This window comes from Rhineura floridana, chromosome 2 (genome assembly GCF_030035675.1).
Source record: "Rhineura floridana isolate rRhiFlo1 chromosome 2, rRhiFlo1.hap2, whole genome shotgun sequence".
Classification (NCBI taxonomy): Eukaryota; Metazoa; Chordata; class Lepidosauria; order Squamata; family Rhineuridae; genus Rhineura; species Rhineura floridana.
This window is the reverse complement of record NC_084481.1, coordinates 20,125,170-20,144,942: the sequence shown is the minus strand read 5'-3', so window position 1 is coordinate 20,144,942 and position 19,773 is coordinate 20,125,170. Positions and strand designations below refer to the sequence as shown.

General features: G+C 43.8%; 1 protein-coding gene across 1 annotated transcript in view; it reads left to right on the top strand.

The window, feature by feature from the left end:
• LOC133376272 (aldehyde oxidase 1-like) overlaps nt 1-19,773 on the top strand; it is a 107,157-nt gene that overhangs the window by 66,859 nt on the left and 20,525 nt on the right. Inside the window, exons 29-32 of the mRNA XM_061608058.1 lie at nt 3,722-3,796; nt 5,609-5,661; nt 6,929-7,043; nt 8,551-8,616. Coding sequence (XP_061464042.1) covers nt 3,722-3,796; nt 5,609-5,661; nt 6,929-7,043; nt 8,551-8,616 — 309 coding nt within the window. The remainder of the gene's footprint in view (nt 1-3,721; nt 3,797-5,608; nt 5,662-6,928; nt 7,044-8,550; nt 8,617-19,773) is intronic.

Genomic DNA, 19,773 nt, shown 5'->3' with positions numbered 1-19,773 from the left:
CACCCTGGTGGCTGCCCTCCGCCTACAGGGGGTCCATATTTACCCCTACTTGGACGACCTTCTTCTTTGGACGTGCTCCAAGGACCATGCCAACAGACAGATCCATTACACTCTAGAGGTTCTCAGATCTCATGGCTGGCTAGTCAACATTGAGAAGAGCCATTTAGAGCCAACTCAGCGGCTCCAGCATCTGGGAGCAATACTGGACACGACCCGAGCCATGGTGTTTCTGTCTCCAGAGCATAGCTCCACCATCCAAAGCATGGCAACCTTATTGGCATGAAGTTCAAAGGCAGATGTCATGTTTCTGGCAAAGGTTCTTGGGATGTTAGTCTCCACCATTCACATCGTCCCATGGGCCCGACATCACACTCAACTTCTCCAATGGGCCCTACTACCTTTTCAGGCGGACATTGCCACTTCCACCCATTGCGTGATCCACCTGAAGCCATCACTGAGAGCATCATTTCGCTGGTGGGCAATGCAGTCACACCTCAGTGGGGGCACTCCGTTTCGGGAACCAGACAGTCATAATAACCACGGATGCCAGTCTGACCGGATGGAGAGCCCACTGCAACTCCAGCTTTATCTGGGGCATATGGTCCAGAGTGGAGCAATGTCAGAATGTGAATTGTCTGGAACTCAGAGCTGTCCATCTGGCCCTCCAGCACTTCCAGCCACTATTCTCCCTGCAACACGTACTAATCCGAACAGACAACACATGTGTGAAATCACATCTGAACAGGCAGGGGGGCACCAGGTCTCGAGCCCTCCAGGCAGAGGCGACCCTAATCTTTGACTGGGCCGAGAATCATCTACTGTCACTAAGGGCAGAACATCTCAGCGGGGTGCAGAACGTGACCGCCGATTGGCTCAGCAGGCAGCATGTAAGTCCGGGAGAATGGAAACTCCATACAATGGTGTTCGACCTCCTCCAGCAATGGTTCGGCACCCTCTCGGTGGATCTCTTCGCCTGGAGCCACAATCACCAGCTGCCCCTCTACTTCTCGAGGTACCTGGACTCGACTGTGGAAGCAGTGGACGCCCTGACAGCACCCTGGCCAGACAGTCTCCTGTACGTCTTTCCACCAATATCCCTCCTGGGCAGGACGTTGAGGAAACTGCAACACAAGGGTGCTCAGCTCCTCCTGATAGCTCCACACTGGCTGCGTCTACCGTGGTTCTCGGACCTCCTCTCACTGTCAGTCGCAGACCCCTGGACACTGCCTGTCAGGCCGGACTAATCTGGCACCCGGACCCAGCTTGGCTGAGTCTGACAGCCTGGCGTTTGAATGGAGGCCACTGAGGGCCGCTGGCTTACCCCCAGGCGTCGTGGACACCATCTTGGCTTCTAGAAGACCATCGATGACGCGTATATACCAGAGTACTTGGCGGGCCTTTTCCAGCTGGTGCACCGCCAAGGGTGTCTTGCCCTCTCAGGCCACTGTGCAGCAGGTGTTACAGTTCCTCTATAGAGGGCTCAGAATGGGTCTGAGACCGAATACTTTGCGTCGTCATGCCTCCACTATCTCCTCTATCCTATCCGTCTCTTCATTGACTGTCCCTGTGGGTTCTCACCCCCTCATCAAACGCTTTCTGAAAGGAGCCGTACGCCTTTCTCCACCTGTGCGTCACCACTTTCCCTCCTGGAGTCTCTCGAAGGTCCTGAAAGCCCTACAGCACCCTCCATTTGAACCTCTTGCGTTTGTCCCCCTTCGACTGTTGTCCTTCAAGGTCCTGTTCCTGGTCGCTATAACATTGGCGAGAAGAGTCTCAGAGCTGGGAGCCTTGTCATCGGCATGCCATCTCTGCATCTTTCATAAGGACTCCATGGTGTTGCGGCCAGACCCATCCTTCTGTCCCAAGATCAACTCAGCGTTTCACTGTAACCAGGACATTGTTCTTCCGTCATTCTGTCCGAGGCCAGTCCATCCATTAGAGAAGGCCTGGTATTCACTAGATGTTCGCAGAGCTCTCAAAATCTAACTCTCTCGCACCCAAGAGTCATTATCTGAGTCATTATTCGTATCCTTTCACCCTAGGACCTTGGGAAAAAAGGTTTCCAAATCCACATTGTCCTGTTGGTTGCGGGTTAGTATTGCTCTGGCTTATGAGTCCCTTCACCTCCCTGTGCCGACTAACATTACGGCCCATTCCACTAGATCAGAGGCCACTTCGGCTGCCTTCGCAACCAACGCACCCTTTGCAGATATTTGTAGAGCTGCGGTTTGGTCTACCCCAAATTCTTTCTTGAAACTTTATAAGATTGACCATTATGCTTCTACTGACGCCTCCTTTGGGAGGCGCGTTCTGCAACATGTCCTTTATGATAAGTAATTAGTTGGTGGTCCCTCCCTATTGGGGGGCTGCTTTGGTACATCCCACCTGATGGCAGTCTACCTGTGGAAAATGGTCCATTGGCTTCACCTGAAGGGTGATTTTCACAGGTAGACTGCCATCAGGGCCCTCCCTGTTGGAGGAGATCTGGATGTTCTGTTACACCTTTTATATTCTGGTTATTGTGAGCTATATTCTGCACTGTTTAGTTGCGTCAAAACCTTTCCGACTCTGTTGCACTGCATATGGCTCTCTCTTGTTACCAGGGACATTGTCTCTATTTTCCTTGCTGCTGGGCCTGTGGGCCTTTTGTTCCTTTCAGATGTGGCACTTTGGACTTGTTGCGAATAAAATTGGAGTGGGAGGGGCCGGATGCCCCAGGTTTTGACTACAGTGCATTCTTGCCTTCGGACGCTAGATGGCAGTATAACCCACCTGATGGCAGTCTACCTGTGAAAATCACCCTTCAGGTGAGGCCAATGGACCATTCCATCTTCTAGAAAGCTGGAGATGGCTTCTGCTAAATAATGACGGGGAAAAATAAAAGCATACTTCTGAAAGAAAATCATACTAAGTTGTGTACAAAAATCCTATACATATTGACTCAAAAGAAGGCACCACTGAGTTCCTGAACACAGATGCCTGGGTGAAATTCCTATTGATTTCAGTGGGCTTATACTTTCAAGTAGGTGAGTTTTAGGATTGCAGCCTTAGAAAATATATAACCTGAGTTCTTACTATCATTAAGACATATTTTCTCATATGTCTCATATCTGCTTTCCGTTGAGCAACATTGTGTTTGGGAGAGAAGATAAGACACAGAGCTGGAAAATGAAGGGAGTTCTAAATATCTAGGTGGGAATGTAGAAGCTGCCTTACACCAAATCAAACCTTTGGCCCATCTAACTTAGTATTACTTACACTGACAGGCAGTGGCTCTCCAAAGTTTCGGGCAAGGTTTTTTCTGAGCATACCTGGAAATCCCAGGAATCAAATCTGGGATCTTCTGCATCCAAAGCAGATCCTCCACCACTGAGCTATGGTCCTTACCTCACAAAGCATGCTGCATCCAGTTAGTACAAATCTGACCAGCCTGGTGTAGAGCAAAGGAGAAGGCCTTAATGAGGTTCAACTGATGCTATTCCCCATTTTGTAATGCCATTTGGGTTACAAAATAGAAGGTTCCCAGGAAAGATTTACCATAGGACTACATGCAGAGGCCTCTAGGTTTTTTATTGACGTGACCGTTTGCCAGTGCCATAGACTAGTACATAATAGCTTCTCTGGCCTAAGCGACAACACAATAGTATGTCAAAGACAGAATAATCTTTAAAATGTTTTACATAGAGACTTTTCTTCTTTCTAATTTTCCCGATTTCACCAGGACGCCTGCCAGATCCTTCGGAAACGTCTTCAGCCCATCATTAGCGAGAACCCTAATGGAACCTGGAAAGAGTGGGTAAGAATTATTCTTTGGATTACATGAGTTAAATAAGAAGACTCACAACAGAAATTTGGCTTGTAGTAAGGTCAGCTGCTTGGGAGCAGATAACTGTTTATGTGACTTTAGACGTAAGAGACATAAACACTTATTTTAACATGGCAAACTTATTAAAGTAGGCAGGTTAAATGTGAAGAATGTATCGTTTCTACAGGACTTTTTCTCCTTTGGCAAGTTGCCTCATTCATAATGTGTTTTCCATATTTGCATCTGGATAGGTAATACAAGTTCTAGTTGCACTGGTATGAAGAGGCTTGTTTCTTTTCTCGCTGTTACTGGAATGCATGCGCTTAGTGCAGGTAGGGGAGGGGAACCTTTTTCACCCGAAAAACTGCCTTCTCCTAAGGGGAGCCTTCGAAGGACTGCATGCCAGGGGCGTGCAGATGGAGCAATTGAGGTGACTCTTGTCTTTGTGAATATTCCAGCCTTGCAGAAGTCAGAGATTTATACACACGGACACACATATCCCTCTTCATACTCCATCCAGGCAGGTGAAAGGTGTGATTACAGTTCAAGAACACATGCTAGCCAGGCAAGAGCAGTCAATGAGGGGGAGGAGCAGTATTGGCAAGGGGTGTGGCTTGGGAAATGGAGTATGCTCTGGGGAGAGTCCTGAGGGCTGGACAGAGAGGCCCAGAGGGCCGCATTTGGCCCACTAAGGGAGGTTTCCCATTCCCAGCTTAGTGTTACACGTCTGCTGCTCTCCTCAGCCTCTTTTAGACATTTAAATGAACATACGGAGGAAGGGGGGCTCCTGTACATGCACATCTTCCATGTGCTTCTTATGAGTCAGACGCTAAAATGAATTATTTCCCTACGTAATGATGGGATCAGACTACATCCCAAGCACTCCAGCCATAAACCTTGGAAATATTTCTGAGCAGAAATTTTAGAAGTCAGTGACTTATTCTCCTTTCAGAGCCACAACGTGACTTTCCATCTAATAAGTTCTTCCTTGAGGTATGTTACTAAGGCATGCAACCTTTCAGAAGATTAAATACAAATTATGCTATTCTTGAAAACTTGCCAATGACTTTGTATGTGAATCAGAATGATCAACAAGGTGAGGCCTGGGGCAGCAGGCCTCAAGAATAGCTGACACCCTTCTCTGTAGCCTACTCCTCAGGGCCAAACAACAGGTGACATTGAGTCATGTGGCTTTTCTATCCTGACTTTTTTTTTAAGCAAGATGCAGTTGTGGGTCTGTAATATGTAGCAAAAGACAAAGTTTTTTTCTCTCTCTCCCTCCCTCCCCCTTCCAGTGGTTTTTTTACTTAGAAGTTTGCCCTCCCCACACACACACCAGCTACTTCTTTTCCTTGGGGTGAAAGATACAATTATCTGACATACTAAGAGTCAAGTATACTTGAGCTAGTAAACTTGTTCCTGGTGCTGACTACTGGTGAGAGCTCAATATTGGGATGCTCCTCCATACAATAACATTTCCCTGCTGATAGATCACTAGCATGTCAAGGAAAGCTAGGCCAGACCTCCTCAAAACACTAGTTTTCTATGTGGATAGAATTTATTCAGAAGAATATTCAGTCACATGAGCTCCTACATGCAGTCTTATGTGCTACAGTCCAGACACGGGTTTATCTCCTCCGTGAACGCCTCTTAGGCTCAACTCTCAGAGTGTGTACAAAATTCAGTTAGATCATTCAGTCAACTGCAGATATTAACAGGAATGCCTTGGTTTTGCCTTGATCATGTTAGCACTTTTATACATTTTTTAAAAGAAAAAACTTATAATGCTTGTTTCTTTTACAGGCCAAAGAAGCTTTTGAGCAGAGTATTAATCTGTCAGCTACAGGTTATTTCAGGTACTAGACATTAACTCCACCCTGGGCTCCTTTGGGATGAAGGATGGGATACACACTTAATAATGAATAAATAAATAAACTCGTGACTTCAAGAAGTGAGTGCCAAAAGGGATTTGATGACTTGCATGACAGAACAAGATAACTACTGCATGGATCATGAATGGCTTAAGCTCACATTTTGAGGAGTTGTATACACTTAGATTTAAATGTGAAGCGCAAGGGCCATATCCTGACTAGCCTTGTGCATGCAGGTCCAGAAGGAGGATATTATTTGCAGCAGAGGTCAAAATACATGAAATAAAGCACCATGCCACATTGATGGCACTAAATAAATACATATTTCAGGGTGAATCCAGTGTCCTTTCCGTGAATGGAATGCACTGAGAAAGTGGGGGGGGGGGAATGTCATTTTTACCAGTTTGGAAAAAACGGGAAGGCTGCCCCATGCTGCTTCCCACATGATTCAGAAAGACTCCCAACCCTCCAGAGCAGCTTTTCAGGCAAAAATAACCTCTTCTCTTCCCCACCACCACCCTATCCCTGCTTTCTCTAGCAGGAGTTTCCCATGACTTCAGTTCTACTCACAGTAACTTTAGATCCAACCCACTGATCAAGTGGAAAGGATTCATGGTTGCATTCAAAAGTTCATATATTTGGTTAAAAATACTGTCAATCAGTCAGAAGATGGGTTTTTTGTATGACTGTTTTTGTAAAAGAAAGGTCTTTCTGGATCAGATCATTCAGCCCAGCCTTGTATTTATACCACTGGTGAATTCTGACTGCATTAAGGAAGAATATTAAAGTGGCAATGATGGAGAGTAGATTATATAGCGTTAAATAAGGATTTGCCAAATTCATGGATCAATTAATGGATTTATAGCCATGATAGCTAGCAGAAGCACAGCAGCTGCTGAGAAGAACAATGGGGGTACCGGGGTGTGTGTTGCCTCCATGTCTTGTTTGTGAGCTTCCCTGAGGCATCTGCCCTGTTGCTGTCAGAAACAGAATGCCAGACTAGATGGACTTTTGATCTGATGTGTTCTATAACACCACAATGCACTAACAAAGCAAATTTCATGTAGCTTCACTGCTAGGTCTGGAGATTGTACCAACTGAGGCTCCGGTCATTGCACTTTTAAGAGGCTTTATTATTATTTTCCCCTTCCCTGACAGCTTTTGTTGTAGTTTCCTGGTTTTATTCTTTTGTCTTGGTAGTGCCTGCCTCACATCCCATATACTTTCCAACATACTTTGTTGCTTCTTCCAGAGGTTATGAATTATACATGGACTGGGAGAGAGGGGAAGGCCGTCCATATGAATATTTCACTTTTGGAGCTGCCTGCACAGAGGTTGAAATAGACTGTCTGACGGGAGACCACAAGGTAACTGCTGGATGTCACTTAGGACTGGAGTAAAAAGCACAGCCGAGTTTCTGTGTAACTCGTGAAATACTCTTGTGTTTTCTTCATAGTATTCAAGTTAACAGCTGTTTGGTGTAGATACTGATAAATCATGTTGGTTTCAACAAAGTGCAACCAGTTAGTAATGGGGGGGGGGAGTTAGAACTCTGCACTGCATTTGAATATGAAGATCTGGATACAAAATGGTTTTTGTGAGGATTGTGTTTAAACACCTCCTCCTCCCCCATGTGACTTAATGAACTGATGCTGATGCCATGCCCAATGCACAACAGCTTCACAGGCCACCCCCTTTTAAAAGTGAATTTATTTTGATAAATGTATTACAATGCCCAACAGCCTTCACCTTGCCCAAGTTCCAGCTGTTCTCTTCCAAAGCAGGAGTAAAACTGCATGCGAGTGACTGGGCAAGAGCAGGATGCTGGATATTCTGCCATGAGGCGTAGGAGGACTTCACTTTAATGTGAACAGCTGGGCAGGTTGTAGTGCACCTGCTCTCTGGCAGCAGCACATCCATTACAGTGGTGGCACGGAGGGGCAGATCATCTAAACCTTATGAGAAGCCATTCCGCATCCTGCTCTCCACTGGTGAGGGTCAGGATAATTTATCCAATGTATAAACCAGAAACAAATGATGGCATCTTAACAAGGTCATTTATTATATGGAAGAGAAACTGCTATCTAATTAACAAATTCTTTTGGTACATTCAGATAGAGAACACTCTTGACCATCATTCTGTAGTTTACAGCCACTCTTGGGCAGAACCAGATAGCTTTGTAAGTTCAGTTTTAACATTTAGGATTCCCATCCTCATATCACTTTTCCACTGAGGAGGTTTAGAGTTTTGCCACTAAAAGATTAAGAATGCCTACCATTTATATGGAGTGTTCAAAGGAGTACACTTTGCTTTTTTATCTCTGTAATTTTTATAAGATTCCTGTAAGATGGGTCACTATTGTTATTCCTATTTGACATATGGGGATTGGCTTTGAGGCTGAAAAGATTCGTTAAGGTCACTCAGTGCATTCATAGTTGAAAGAAAGGTTTTGTTTAAACATACAAACAGGCATTTCTTGGGTCAAAGCTTGCACCAGCATCCCTAGATAGTGTTATTTTTTCCATTAGATGGATGTTAGTTCTATCAGTTTCTAAAAGGAATGTAGCATTGTTGACTTTAATATGGTTTTGGCCTTGAAAAAGGATTGCAAGGTAAGGGCTGCAGTCCTAAGTATGCTTATAAGGAATAAAGTCTCATTAAATGCATTTGGGACTTATTTCCCAGAAAATATATCTAGGATCAGGGGTTCAAAGGTTTGGTATAGCTGAGCTTCATGGACAAGCCACAAATACGTCACATCCCACTGAGTACAAATTCTTGACACCCAAACTATAATCTTTGGTTTATCTCCTCATGCTTCAAACTCCTGAATTTAATACAATTCATTGTTTTATTGTGTGTTTCATTGACAGAACATCAAAACAGACATTGTTATGGATATTGGACGCAGCATTAATCCAGCAACAGATATAGGCCAGGTATGTCCTGAGAATTTCTTCATGTTATATTTGTTTTTGTAATTAAACTATACAGGAGATCGTTCAATCACTTATCAGCACATACAGTATAATAACATCAGTGGGTAGGATCCAGCTGGTGCCCCTTGCACTCGCACGTGGGTTTTTGATCCAGCAAAGGCATCCCCTAAATGGAAGAGGAAGATTGCTGTTGATTTCCCTCTTCCTTCTGCAAGTATCACTATCAAAACCAGAGTGAGATTTCTGGCTGCTACTCGCAATGCATAAATATATCAACATCTTCAGACTTGCAGTGAGATGCTCTCAGTTTGATGGCACCAAACCTCCTTGTGAAAGTGTTGAAGAGCCAGAAAAAGCAGATTATTTGGTGCTAAATCCCTTGGAAGACTACCAAATGAGCTGCTGGGTAAAGGCAGCATTATTATAGCTCCATTAGAGCTGCCATACCTCTTTCCCTCATTGTTCTGGGCTTCTTTCCCATTTTGGATCCTGGCAGGGGGGAAGGGAGAAGGGAGACCAGTCAGAGAAAGGAGCAGGAGGTTGAAGCCTATACATGCCACTCTTTCAGCCTGCAAATCCCTCTGCCCCTGCATTCATGTCGGGGAACAAACACAGGGTTGGGAATCCCATAGTTGGTATCTAATGTTCCGTCTTAGGTGGCTACATCTCTTCCTTGCTCTTTGTGCTTCTCGCCCCAAGCTCTGATTCTTTATGTCAGTAACACCATTGTAGGAAAGAATGTGGAAGGTGCTACCAGTGCCCCCCCCCAGGTGTTGCCCTGGGCTCCAATTGCAGGGGGTGAGAGGTGAGAGTGCTGCAGTGATGCTATGAGGGTGACTGCAGTGGCTGTTGCCCCAGTACTGCTTCGTGCCATTCTCCTGCCATTCTCTGTGAACTGAGAGATTCTCTCTTTCCAGAGGCAGGAACTTCCAACCTGAAGGCAGCATACATGTACTATCCTCTTTTTCCCTTCCCTTACAAACTATGAAGCTAAACAGGTGAAGGACGGAGAACATGAAATGAATTGGGCTGCCCTCCTTTTTTGCTCCCTCCACAGGAGTATTTGCCCTGCCATTTTTGACAGTTTTGGTTGGGCTCACTTTGCGTGACCTGCAAAAGATTCAAGACTCCCTGGCTCCATGAAAAAGAGTGAAGTGGGATCTAGACTGCTACTATGAACCTCCCTGTCCTCTCAAATTCAAACTGCATGGGTGATATTCAATGCTAGTCCCACTCAGAGTAGACCCATTAAAGTTAACAGTCACGATTCATTTAGTGGGTTTACTCCTTGGGTAGGACCTGGTTGACTATAACCCCATGTTTCCTTTCCCCCAGAATTTTAGGGTTTCCCAGAATTAAATTTGTGGCTTTAAAGAGGGCTTACTTACAGATGTTGGAAAGGGATCTACATTCTCCCTCCCTCTCTCTTTTTCGTTGACTGTTTGCCTTCACATAAGTCTGGTCACTAAATATGGAAAACTCTGTTCTGTTGTCCAGCTTTTGCTGTTCAGGGGAGTGGCTTCATTGATATGATTGTATTCTGGGGCACGCATCAGCAAATTACTTTCCTGTATAATTCTATAGGAAGTATTTTATAGAAACGAACATTGCTTCACAATGCTTGACAGAATTATTAAAAATTCTGGAACAAAATTTATTAGCAGCTCGGCAAATTCAATTTGGGCCAATAAGAGTTATTACTTTACTTTACTTTACATTATTTTAATATTTGCATATAGCCATTGGCTGTTACAAAAGAACAAGCGTTCGTACAGAATAAAATAGAAAATAAAATACCCTTTCTGGTAGGGGTAGATAAAATTCAAACAATTTGATTACAACATTTATTCATAACATAGGTAGCTCTGTTTCTTTGCTGCCAAGGCAAAGTTGGCGATGGAAAGTATTATGTGTGGCTGATTGGAGGATAATAAAAAGATCACTATCTGAGTCCTGTTATCGTCATTGTTTGATTGAATTAATGGTAAAATAAATCTAGCTCTAGGAAAAGAAAACAATGAACAATCTAGCATATAATGTGTTAGATCTTCTGGAACTTTACACCCTACTATGCAATGCCTTTCGGCGTAGGGGATACCGAGGTATCTGCCGTGGAGATACGCCGAAGGCATCACCTGGAAACGAAGCTCGGTATATGCTTTTCGAAGGGGTGCACTAGTTAAAATGTCGAAGTAGTGGGGCCACACATGGTTAGATCTAATCAGGGCAAACCATTTAGAAAATTTGGAAGTGGCGATTACAACACTATCCTGTTTGGCATCATATTCGTAGATCTGTTGTCGCAGAGCCTTTGGAGTTAGGTTGGCAAGCAGGGGGGGGTCAGAAGATACTGTACGCCCAAAGCGGCAAAGTTTTTAGCCCAACCCCCCTTTTCCAGTTGGTCCTCCAAACAAAGTTTAGCCAGAGAGGGAGGATCAGCAACCAAAAACTTCTTCCATAGGCGTAGATACGCTAGATCAACCCTGGCCATTAGAGAGGGGAAATTAAGTTCAGCTCTTAGATGGGCCGCTGGGGTGCCCTTGGGTAGGCCCAAAATTTGTTTATAGAAAGTGTTTTGGATCGGTTCAAGGGATGATCGCAAAGAAGGGCCCCAAATCTCACATCCGTACAAAATAGTCAGGAGGATTTTTGTTGTGTAAAGTTTAGCCATGGGTCTCAGCAGTTGGCCTCCCTTAGAATAGAAAAATTTCTTCAGCAGGCCAAGAGCCCTGAGTGCTTGCAATTTAATGTGTGCCAACTGATGTGACCAGGACAATTTATTGTTGATATGTATCCCCAGATATTTAAAGGTATGGACCTGGTCTATAATATGGCCATTTAAACGCCAAGTATTGTTGGCTTTGCTATGTTTCCCGCATATAATTACTTTAGATTTTTTATAGTTAATCTGCAGGCATTGGGAATCACAGTAGTCTTGAAGGCGCGCTAGCATTCGCTTGAGGCCAATTTTATTTTGCGAAAGCAGGAGTAGATCGTCTGCATAAAGTAAAACCGGAATTTTCCTATCTTTAATTGAGGGTGGAAAAAATGCGGAGGAAGACATTGCTGGGACAATGTCGTTAATAAAGAAATTAAATAAAAAAGGGGCCAGTATGCATCCCTGTTTGACGCCTTTTTCCATTGGGATTTTTTGTGATAAAAGACCGTTATAACCTAGGTGGATTCTTATGGTGGTATTGTGGTGTAGGATTTGAAGGAGCCAAAGCAATCTTTTATCAATGCCTGCCTTATCTAATTTGCTCCAAAGTAGGTGGCAATTGATTGAATCAAAGGCGGCCGTTAAATCGATGAACGCTAGATATAATGAATGAGGGGGTCTCAACTTTATTTGCATAATGAGATGGTGTAGAATAAACAATTGATCTAACGTAGAGGCTCCTTCCCTGAAACCTGCCTGAGCATCAGATATGATGGTTTGTTCTTTATCCCAGTCCAGGAGTTTATTTAGGAGGTAGCATCCATATAACTTTGACGCTGCATCCAAAAGGCTGATAGGTCTATAGTTGGTCGGTAGGGTGGGATCGCCTTTTTTAAATATGGGGACTACTGTACTCATTGTCCAACCGGTGGGGATGCAACCAGATTCATTGATTTTTGTGAATAGGGCTGCAAGAATGGGACACCACCAGGAGGGAAAGGATTGATACAGGTCTGCTGGAATCATGTCCTGACCAGGGGCTTTCCCCGAGCGTAATGATGGAATTAAGTTGGCAATATCGGCATTAGTCACTGGGGGCCATATTGGACAATTTGGAGGTAGAATAGGTGAAGACTGGCATGGAGGGGATAAATCAGAAAAAATAGATTGGAAGTGTGAAGTCTATATTTCTGGGAGAATTTGAGGACTTGATGAAAAGGGGTTATCAGATAGGGAGCCGTGAACCAGTCTCCAAAAGTCCCCCTGGTTGCCTTGGAGGGCTGCATGACCAAGGCATTGCCAAAATGTGGTGGTATAAGTTGATTTTTTGGATTTCAATAAGTTGTTATATTCCTTTTTAAGAGATAAAAGTTTGGCTATGGCCGTTTCCGAATAATGTTGCCTGGTGAAGCGTGTTTGATAACAAACTTGCTTCTTTTTAGCCATGCAAAACTTATCAAACCATGGTTTGTCGCTATACTGAGCCTTGGCTAAATGCATCTTATGTGGTAACAACTGGATTGAGATGCTTAATAATTTGCTCGAATATCTCCCTAATGTCATTTGTTGGCAGAGCAGCTTTTTGTCTTAAATCTATCATTGGTGGGGACGTTAGGATTGTTTTGACCTCTTCCAATAACAAGGGAGACCACCTTCGGCGATTTAGGCCCTGGTGTACGACATTGACAGATGGAATTTTCAAATGACTGAGAGGACAATAACAACGATAATGGAAGGTGGTTGCTATCAGGTCTATCTGCAATGGACAGATTCTTTACAAAATCAAGTAGTTGCGGAGAAATCAAGATGTAATCCACCACACTAGCTCCTCTTTTGTTGATAAAAGTGAAAAACCCCTTAGACAAATCATTCTTTGAGCCATTGAGGCACAAAAGGCGAGTGCCAAGTAGCATCTCGAATAAAGCATGCCCATTTCTATTTATTACTTTATCTCGAGAGGTACGCGGGAGAAATGAATGGTCTCCTAGGCAGATGTCAGGAAAGTCCGGAGGTATAGGGAAGCTAGAACCCATCCTAGCATTAAAATCTCCACCTATGATTAGATTATATGTTGGGTACTTTTGTTGAATTAGATCAATGAATTCAGTAAAGTCTTGCCATCTTTGAAGACTTGGCCTTGAGCCAATAGGGGGAAAATACACGTTAATAAACAAAAATTGGGGGGAGAAAGGTTGTGTGGGGGATGTTTTAGGGGAAATAATTAAGGCTTGACAATTTTCTGGGGGTGGATATGGTATTTCCATTATTGTGGCATTTAGTTCAGTGGAGATGAGGAACGCTAATCCCCCACTAGCTCGGCCTTTCTGAGCTGGGCGTTTGGCTGGATTTACCCAGGATTTAAATCCCTTTACACAGAGGAATTGCTCATCAGTTAACCATGTTTCTTGAAGGCATACAATGTCGAAAGAGTGGAGGAAAGATAATAACTCTGGGTCGTTTGCTTTATTGTTCCATCCGGCTATGTTCCAAAATAATAGGTTAAAAGCTGGGGAAGGCGTAAAAACAGGAGGATCGGCCGGGGCTGACTGTGGTTCCTTATCGGCGCCACATGATGGGAAAGTTCAAGGGTTTGAATCATCTAGAGAGAGGATTTGATCTATATCAGGTCTAATTATGCTTACATTTGTGATGGGCAATTTATCCCCCCAGGTAATGAGCCGGGAGACCTGAACGGGCTGGGAGAGTGAGCCAATCTCGTTTAGAGCCAGAAAATGCCTCTCTGTCCAAGAAACAGGAGATGGAGTAGACTCTCCATTTTGGGGTAAAGAGGGAACCTTGGGAGATTTTACTGTAGGGCTGCAAGGGATATGGGGAGACAACTGTTGCTGTTGCTGCAAGTCGGCCTTAAGGCGATCGATTCTGCTAATTATTTTTGTTTGTTCCTCTCGGGAGAGGTCGGGAAAAACTTCAATTAGTTGTAAGTCTTCCGACTCACGTGATTCGTTGCAATTGTCCTTAGAAGAACATTGATGCTCTGGAGCGGGCAATTTAGGAGGAGCAGTCGAGTCAGAAGGGAGGTTAGTAGGCTTACTTGCAGAATTACGTAGTCGAGGCGGTATGACCACCAAAGGGAGGGGGGAGGCTACATTATTAAAATAATGGACAATAAATAGTCCATAATCCGCCAGAAGTGGTTTTAGAGAGTAAAACCACTGCGAAACCTCCTTGTTTATAAAAGTTATTATTACACCAGTAGTGGAAAAATTGCTGTGAAGAAAGAAAAGGTTGCTTATATCAGAAGCAGTGAGATGAATTGATGCAGTAGAAGTTAGAAACTTACAAAAATGGTATTTGTCGGGATATTGTCCGCGTACCCTTGGAAAGTTAGGAAAGTTGAGAAGGACTCTTTTAGTTTGTTCCATGACGAGGTTCATGTGGCTCTTGGAAAAGTTGGTTTCGATCACCTTTTGGGAAGAAGATTTCGCAGCTGTCAGTGTTGAGGGCATCTTGCTTTCAAGCAATCCAGCCTCAGCATTTAAACTAGGGGGGGAGTCTTGAGCAGTTGGGATAAGAGTGGAAAGTGCGGTTTTTTTGCCGCCATCTATGCGGTTTGGAGCCTGTGCTGGTCCCGGCTCAAGATGAGCTGGCCTGCTGGGAGGCAAGGAGGAAATAGAGTCTAATAATTTCAAGATTTCGAATAAAGGCTTGAAATTAAACTTTTTCCGGGTGAAGTGTTTGCAGTTTTTCATGTTCTTAGGTTTCTTAAATTTTCTCTCTTCTTTCTTGTGCCTCTTGAATTTCTTTGGCTGGGCAGCGTAGGTGGTCAAATCAGTAAGCTTTAGACGGTTCTCGTTGTTTACTTTAGTTATATCAGGAGCTGGAAGCGATGGGTTATTTGGCAGAAAATTTTTTGCTGTTATTGTCAGGGATTTTAGGAGGGCATTGGGCTCCTCAAAAAATGACTTCATTAAGTTGAGTTCGTCGGGGTTCAATAGTGAAAGGCCCAGATTGCTGTCAGGCTGCATATTTGATACGAGTTCTTTGGTCATTGTGCTTTTGTTTAGTAAGGAGCGCGGAGTAGAGATGATGGGAGAAAATGGCACAGGGTGCGAACACGGTTGTAAGCAGCTGGTTGAAATCCCTCTGAATGATGAATCAGCGTCTGCCAACTCCACGCTAAGTGGAGTAAAGTGGGAGTTGCATCTCCCCAATGCAGGTTCCTTGATGTAATTTAGAGACCAGTCCGTTATTAACGGTGTCGTCTTTGGTCAGAGTCTGCTGTTGGACTTCTTGGGTCTTGCATATCAGAGACAGAGTCTTGTGGAAAAAACGAAGTGATTTTCGCCTGGTGAGCTCGTTGTGGTGTTGGATAGGACTGCAGTTGCTGGCTATCCGCCAGGGCTCTACATCTTTGCCTTGTTAGGACCATTTGGTAAACGTGGCGGTGGAGAAAAGACAAGAGCTTGATGTCTTCTTTTTTTTTTTTTAAGTTTGCTTTTAGTTCTATTTAAAAGTTGGAATTCTAATGAGGCTAAACCTCTCTCAGGAATTCACAGGGGAGTAATAAGACGCCGAGGATTTTATCTTGTGAGATAAGCTTTATGGCAAAGCGACTACAGGAAGGAAGAACATAAATCAAGAGTTCTCTCCGGGAGCTTCTAAAATGCTTTGGAAGAGCTTTAAATAAAAAATTTGGCAGACAAAGAGTTGGGTATTACTTTGATTAGTACACTCTTTCAAATAGGAGCTGTAGGGGGAAAAAGTAATAAGTCAGGTTCTTACATGAGCCGATATGAAGTGGCTAAAGGTATCGCCGCCATCTTTCCACTCCAGCCTGTATGAGAGTTATTATAAAATAATATATGGGTGGTACTGAACCCTTCCCACACAACTCCTTTGGGAGAGGAAGGGCAGGATTAAAATGTAATAAATACTAATAACCTGAATGAATATATTTAATATATAGTTCTGTTACACATAATTGTCGGATATGCAATCTAACCCCTGCTGGTTTCTATGTGGTTGGAGTACTCAGCAGCAAAGACGTGTTGGGATTAAAAAAAGAGTTGAAGCAGGATGCAACCTATGTGGGGAGTGAGATATTTGACAATCTGTTAAAGTATTGAAAGGGCAGTAATTTAGGTGAAGGGCCAGAGCTCAGTGGTATAGAATCTGCTTTGTATGCAAAAAGTCCCAGGTTCAATCCCCCTGGCATCTCCAGGTATCATATATGATTTATTTGATTTCTTACCTGCCCTTCACCAGCAGGTCCCAAGTCAGGTTAGTTTAAAAAAATTACAGTCACAGAAATATGATGGGTCTTAAAAACATATATCTTAGGTGTCAAAGGCCAGGGTAAGCAGGTGCATCTTCAGCATACAGTGGAAACTGTATAATGAAAGTGCCACACACACCTCTGCAGGGAGGGAATTCTTCAATCTAGGAGCCACCACAAAGGATGCCCGCCCTTGGGCTTCTGAGCACAGTGGAACTTCAGTACAAGAAGGCCGCCTCTGCTGATCTCAACACCCGAGTAGGTCTGTAGGGAAGAAGGTGGTCTTTCAGATATTTGGGACCCAAGTCTGTTAGGGCTTTAAATGCTAATGTTGGCACCTTGAATTGGTCCAAAAACTAACTAGCAGCCAATGCAGCTGTTTTAAAAATGGGTTATAGGAGTTCTACAGAGAACCCCAGCCAGTAATCTGGCTGCTGCATTTTGGACCAGTTGAAGTTTCCAAGTTGTCTTCAGGGACAGCCTCACACAGAGCACATTGCAATGATCCACTCTGGAAGTTACCAGAGCATGGAGTACTGTGGCCAAGTCATCTCTGTCCAAAAGGGGACATAGCTGGCGAACCAGCTGGAACTGGAAATAGGCACTCCTAGCCACCAAGGCCACCTAAGCCTCCAGTGATAGGGCTGGAAATGTCCCCTGTCTGAAACCCTGGAGAACTGCTGCCAACTGACACTGGCTGCCCACTAGGTACTGGGCTAGGTTCAAGGTGCTGGTTTTGATGTATAAAGCCATATACAGGCATACCCCGCTTAACGTCCCTTCACTTAACGTCGCCTCGCTATAACGTGCATGCTCCATATGTCCCCATACCCGGCTTAACGTTCACGCGCTTCGCAATAACGTGCCCTTTATTGGAGTGATGCCACTGCCATCTAGTGGTGATTACGTGCAGTACAAGTGAAGACAATTGCTTCACTTAAAGTTTATTAAGCCTCGGTGGTTAGGAATGCGTTTTACCAACTTCGGTTGGTAGCCCAGCTACGTCCCTATTTGAGTAAAGAGGACCTTACATCAGTGGTACATGCTCTGGTAACCTCACTTTTGGATTACTGTAATGCGCTTTACGTAGGGCTACCTTTGAAGACAGTTCGGAAGCTACAACTAGTGCAAAATGCGGCGGCCAGATTGCTGACAAGGACCAAGCGGTCCGAGCATATAACACCTGTTCTGGCCAGCTTGCACTGGTTGCCAGTATGTTTCCGGGCTAGATTCAAAGTGTTGGTATTAACCTATAAAGCCTTATACGGTGCAGGACAACTATACCTTGCGGAACGCCTCTTCCGATATGAACCAGCCCATGCAGTACGTTCTGCTATGAAGGCCCTCCTCCGGGTTCCAACTCACAGGGAGGCCCAGAGGGTGATGACAAGATCTAGGGCCTTCTCAGTGGTGGCCCCTGAGGAAGTACAGTCTCCCCGAGGAAGTACGCCTGGCGCCGACTCTGCTCTCCTTCCGGCGCCAGGTCAAAACCTTCCTATTCTCTGAAGCATTTTAAGTTACACTGATTTACTTTTAAAAATGTTTATTGTATTGGATTGATGATTGTATTTTAGTATTATTTTGTTATTCATTGTATTTTTATGCTATTTTATGTTCACCGCCCAGAGAGCTATTGCTAGTCAGGCGGTATATAAATTTAATAAATAAATAAATAAATAAATATTATCGCTTAAAGTATACTGTCCGGTCCCATTGCGAACGTTAAAGCAGGGTATGCCTGTACAGCCTGGGATCAGGATACCTGAAAGATCGTCTTACCCCTTATATACCCAGTAGTTCACTGCATTCTGCAGGTGAGGGCCTCCTGCAAATACCATATCATCAGGAGGTTCGTTCTGGCACCTACCTTTTGGAATTCACTCCCCTTAAATATTAGGCACAATCTCTGTTGTCTTTTTGGCACCTATTGAAGACTTTCCTCTTTCAACATGCCTTTTAAGTAGAGACAGTATCTCAGTCTACATCTATGGTACAACTGTTTTTAGATTTTTTTTAAAAAGATGTTTGTTTTTAAGATGTTTTAAAGATGTTTTTAGTGTTTTTGTTGGCCACCCTGGGCTCCTGCTGGGAGGAAGGGCAGGATATAAATTTAATTAACAACAACCACCTCCACCAGGGTAGACAAGCTAGAGGGACCAAGGGTTTGATGTGGTAGAAGGCAGCTTCCTATGATAGCAGCTAGAACCTTAGTTGCTAAAATTGCTCCAGTTAGAACCATAGAGTTGGAAGAGATTTGAGAGGTCTAATCACCTGCCCAATGAAGGATCCAAAACCCAGGAATATAGAAATGGATACTTAAGATGTAGCATATTGCAAAAATATTTAAGCTTAATTAGATGGTGAAATTAAGGGCTTATCTGCATGGGGGGGGTTACTGTCTGTCTGGTGCTACTCACATCCCCTTTTAATTCGCATGGTTGACATGACATTACTGGCAAACAAGCTATCACACAGTTTGCCCCCTGTAAATCCGTACTAACCCAATCCTCTGATAATATGAAAAGGGAAGGAAAAATGTCTTCGCTCCGTATCTCTAGTGCTTGCAGACGCTGTGCTCTGATGCTTTTAGGTGGGTGTGTCAATCGTTCCCCTCTCCACGCCCACTCCCTCCTCTTCCCTTCTTTCATTTTGTTTCTTGTGTTTCTCCTGTTCTGCAGGCATTTTTATGTTGCTGCAGATGGTGCCTTTATTTTCTTTTTTCCCCGCTTATGTGCAAAAGCATAACACTGCTCAAACAAAGATATGTATTTCAGCTGTATTGGACCAGTGAAATACAAATAATTGCACTTCCAGGTTGTTTTTTAAATGAAACTAACTGGTAAAACAAACTGAGCATGCTCGGTTGCTAGGTAACCAGAGAAAGTGGAAATGTTAAATTAGAGAGCATGGTCATTAGGAAACTGCATGATTGATCCTTCCCCTCAGCGTGAATAGAAAACACTGCGTTTGCAGCTGGCATTGAGCCCTTACGGTGGATGGTGCAAACAGAAAACAGAAGTAAAAACAGAGTCTTCAGCACAAAGTTATGCTCCCATAAGGATAAGCCCTAAAAGAAGGAACATAAAGAATAGAAAAATTTGTGAAAGCATGGCAATTCTGTATAGAATTCTGGAAGTCTAATTACAACGTTAATAGTAATGTGTATCATTCTGTTTCAGTTCTATCATATTGTTTATGTTTAATTTTATGCTTTTCATGTTCATTTTTAATAATAGTGAAAAATATTAATTTTAAAGCAAGC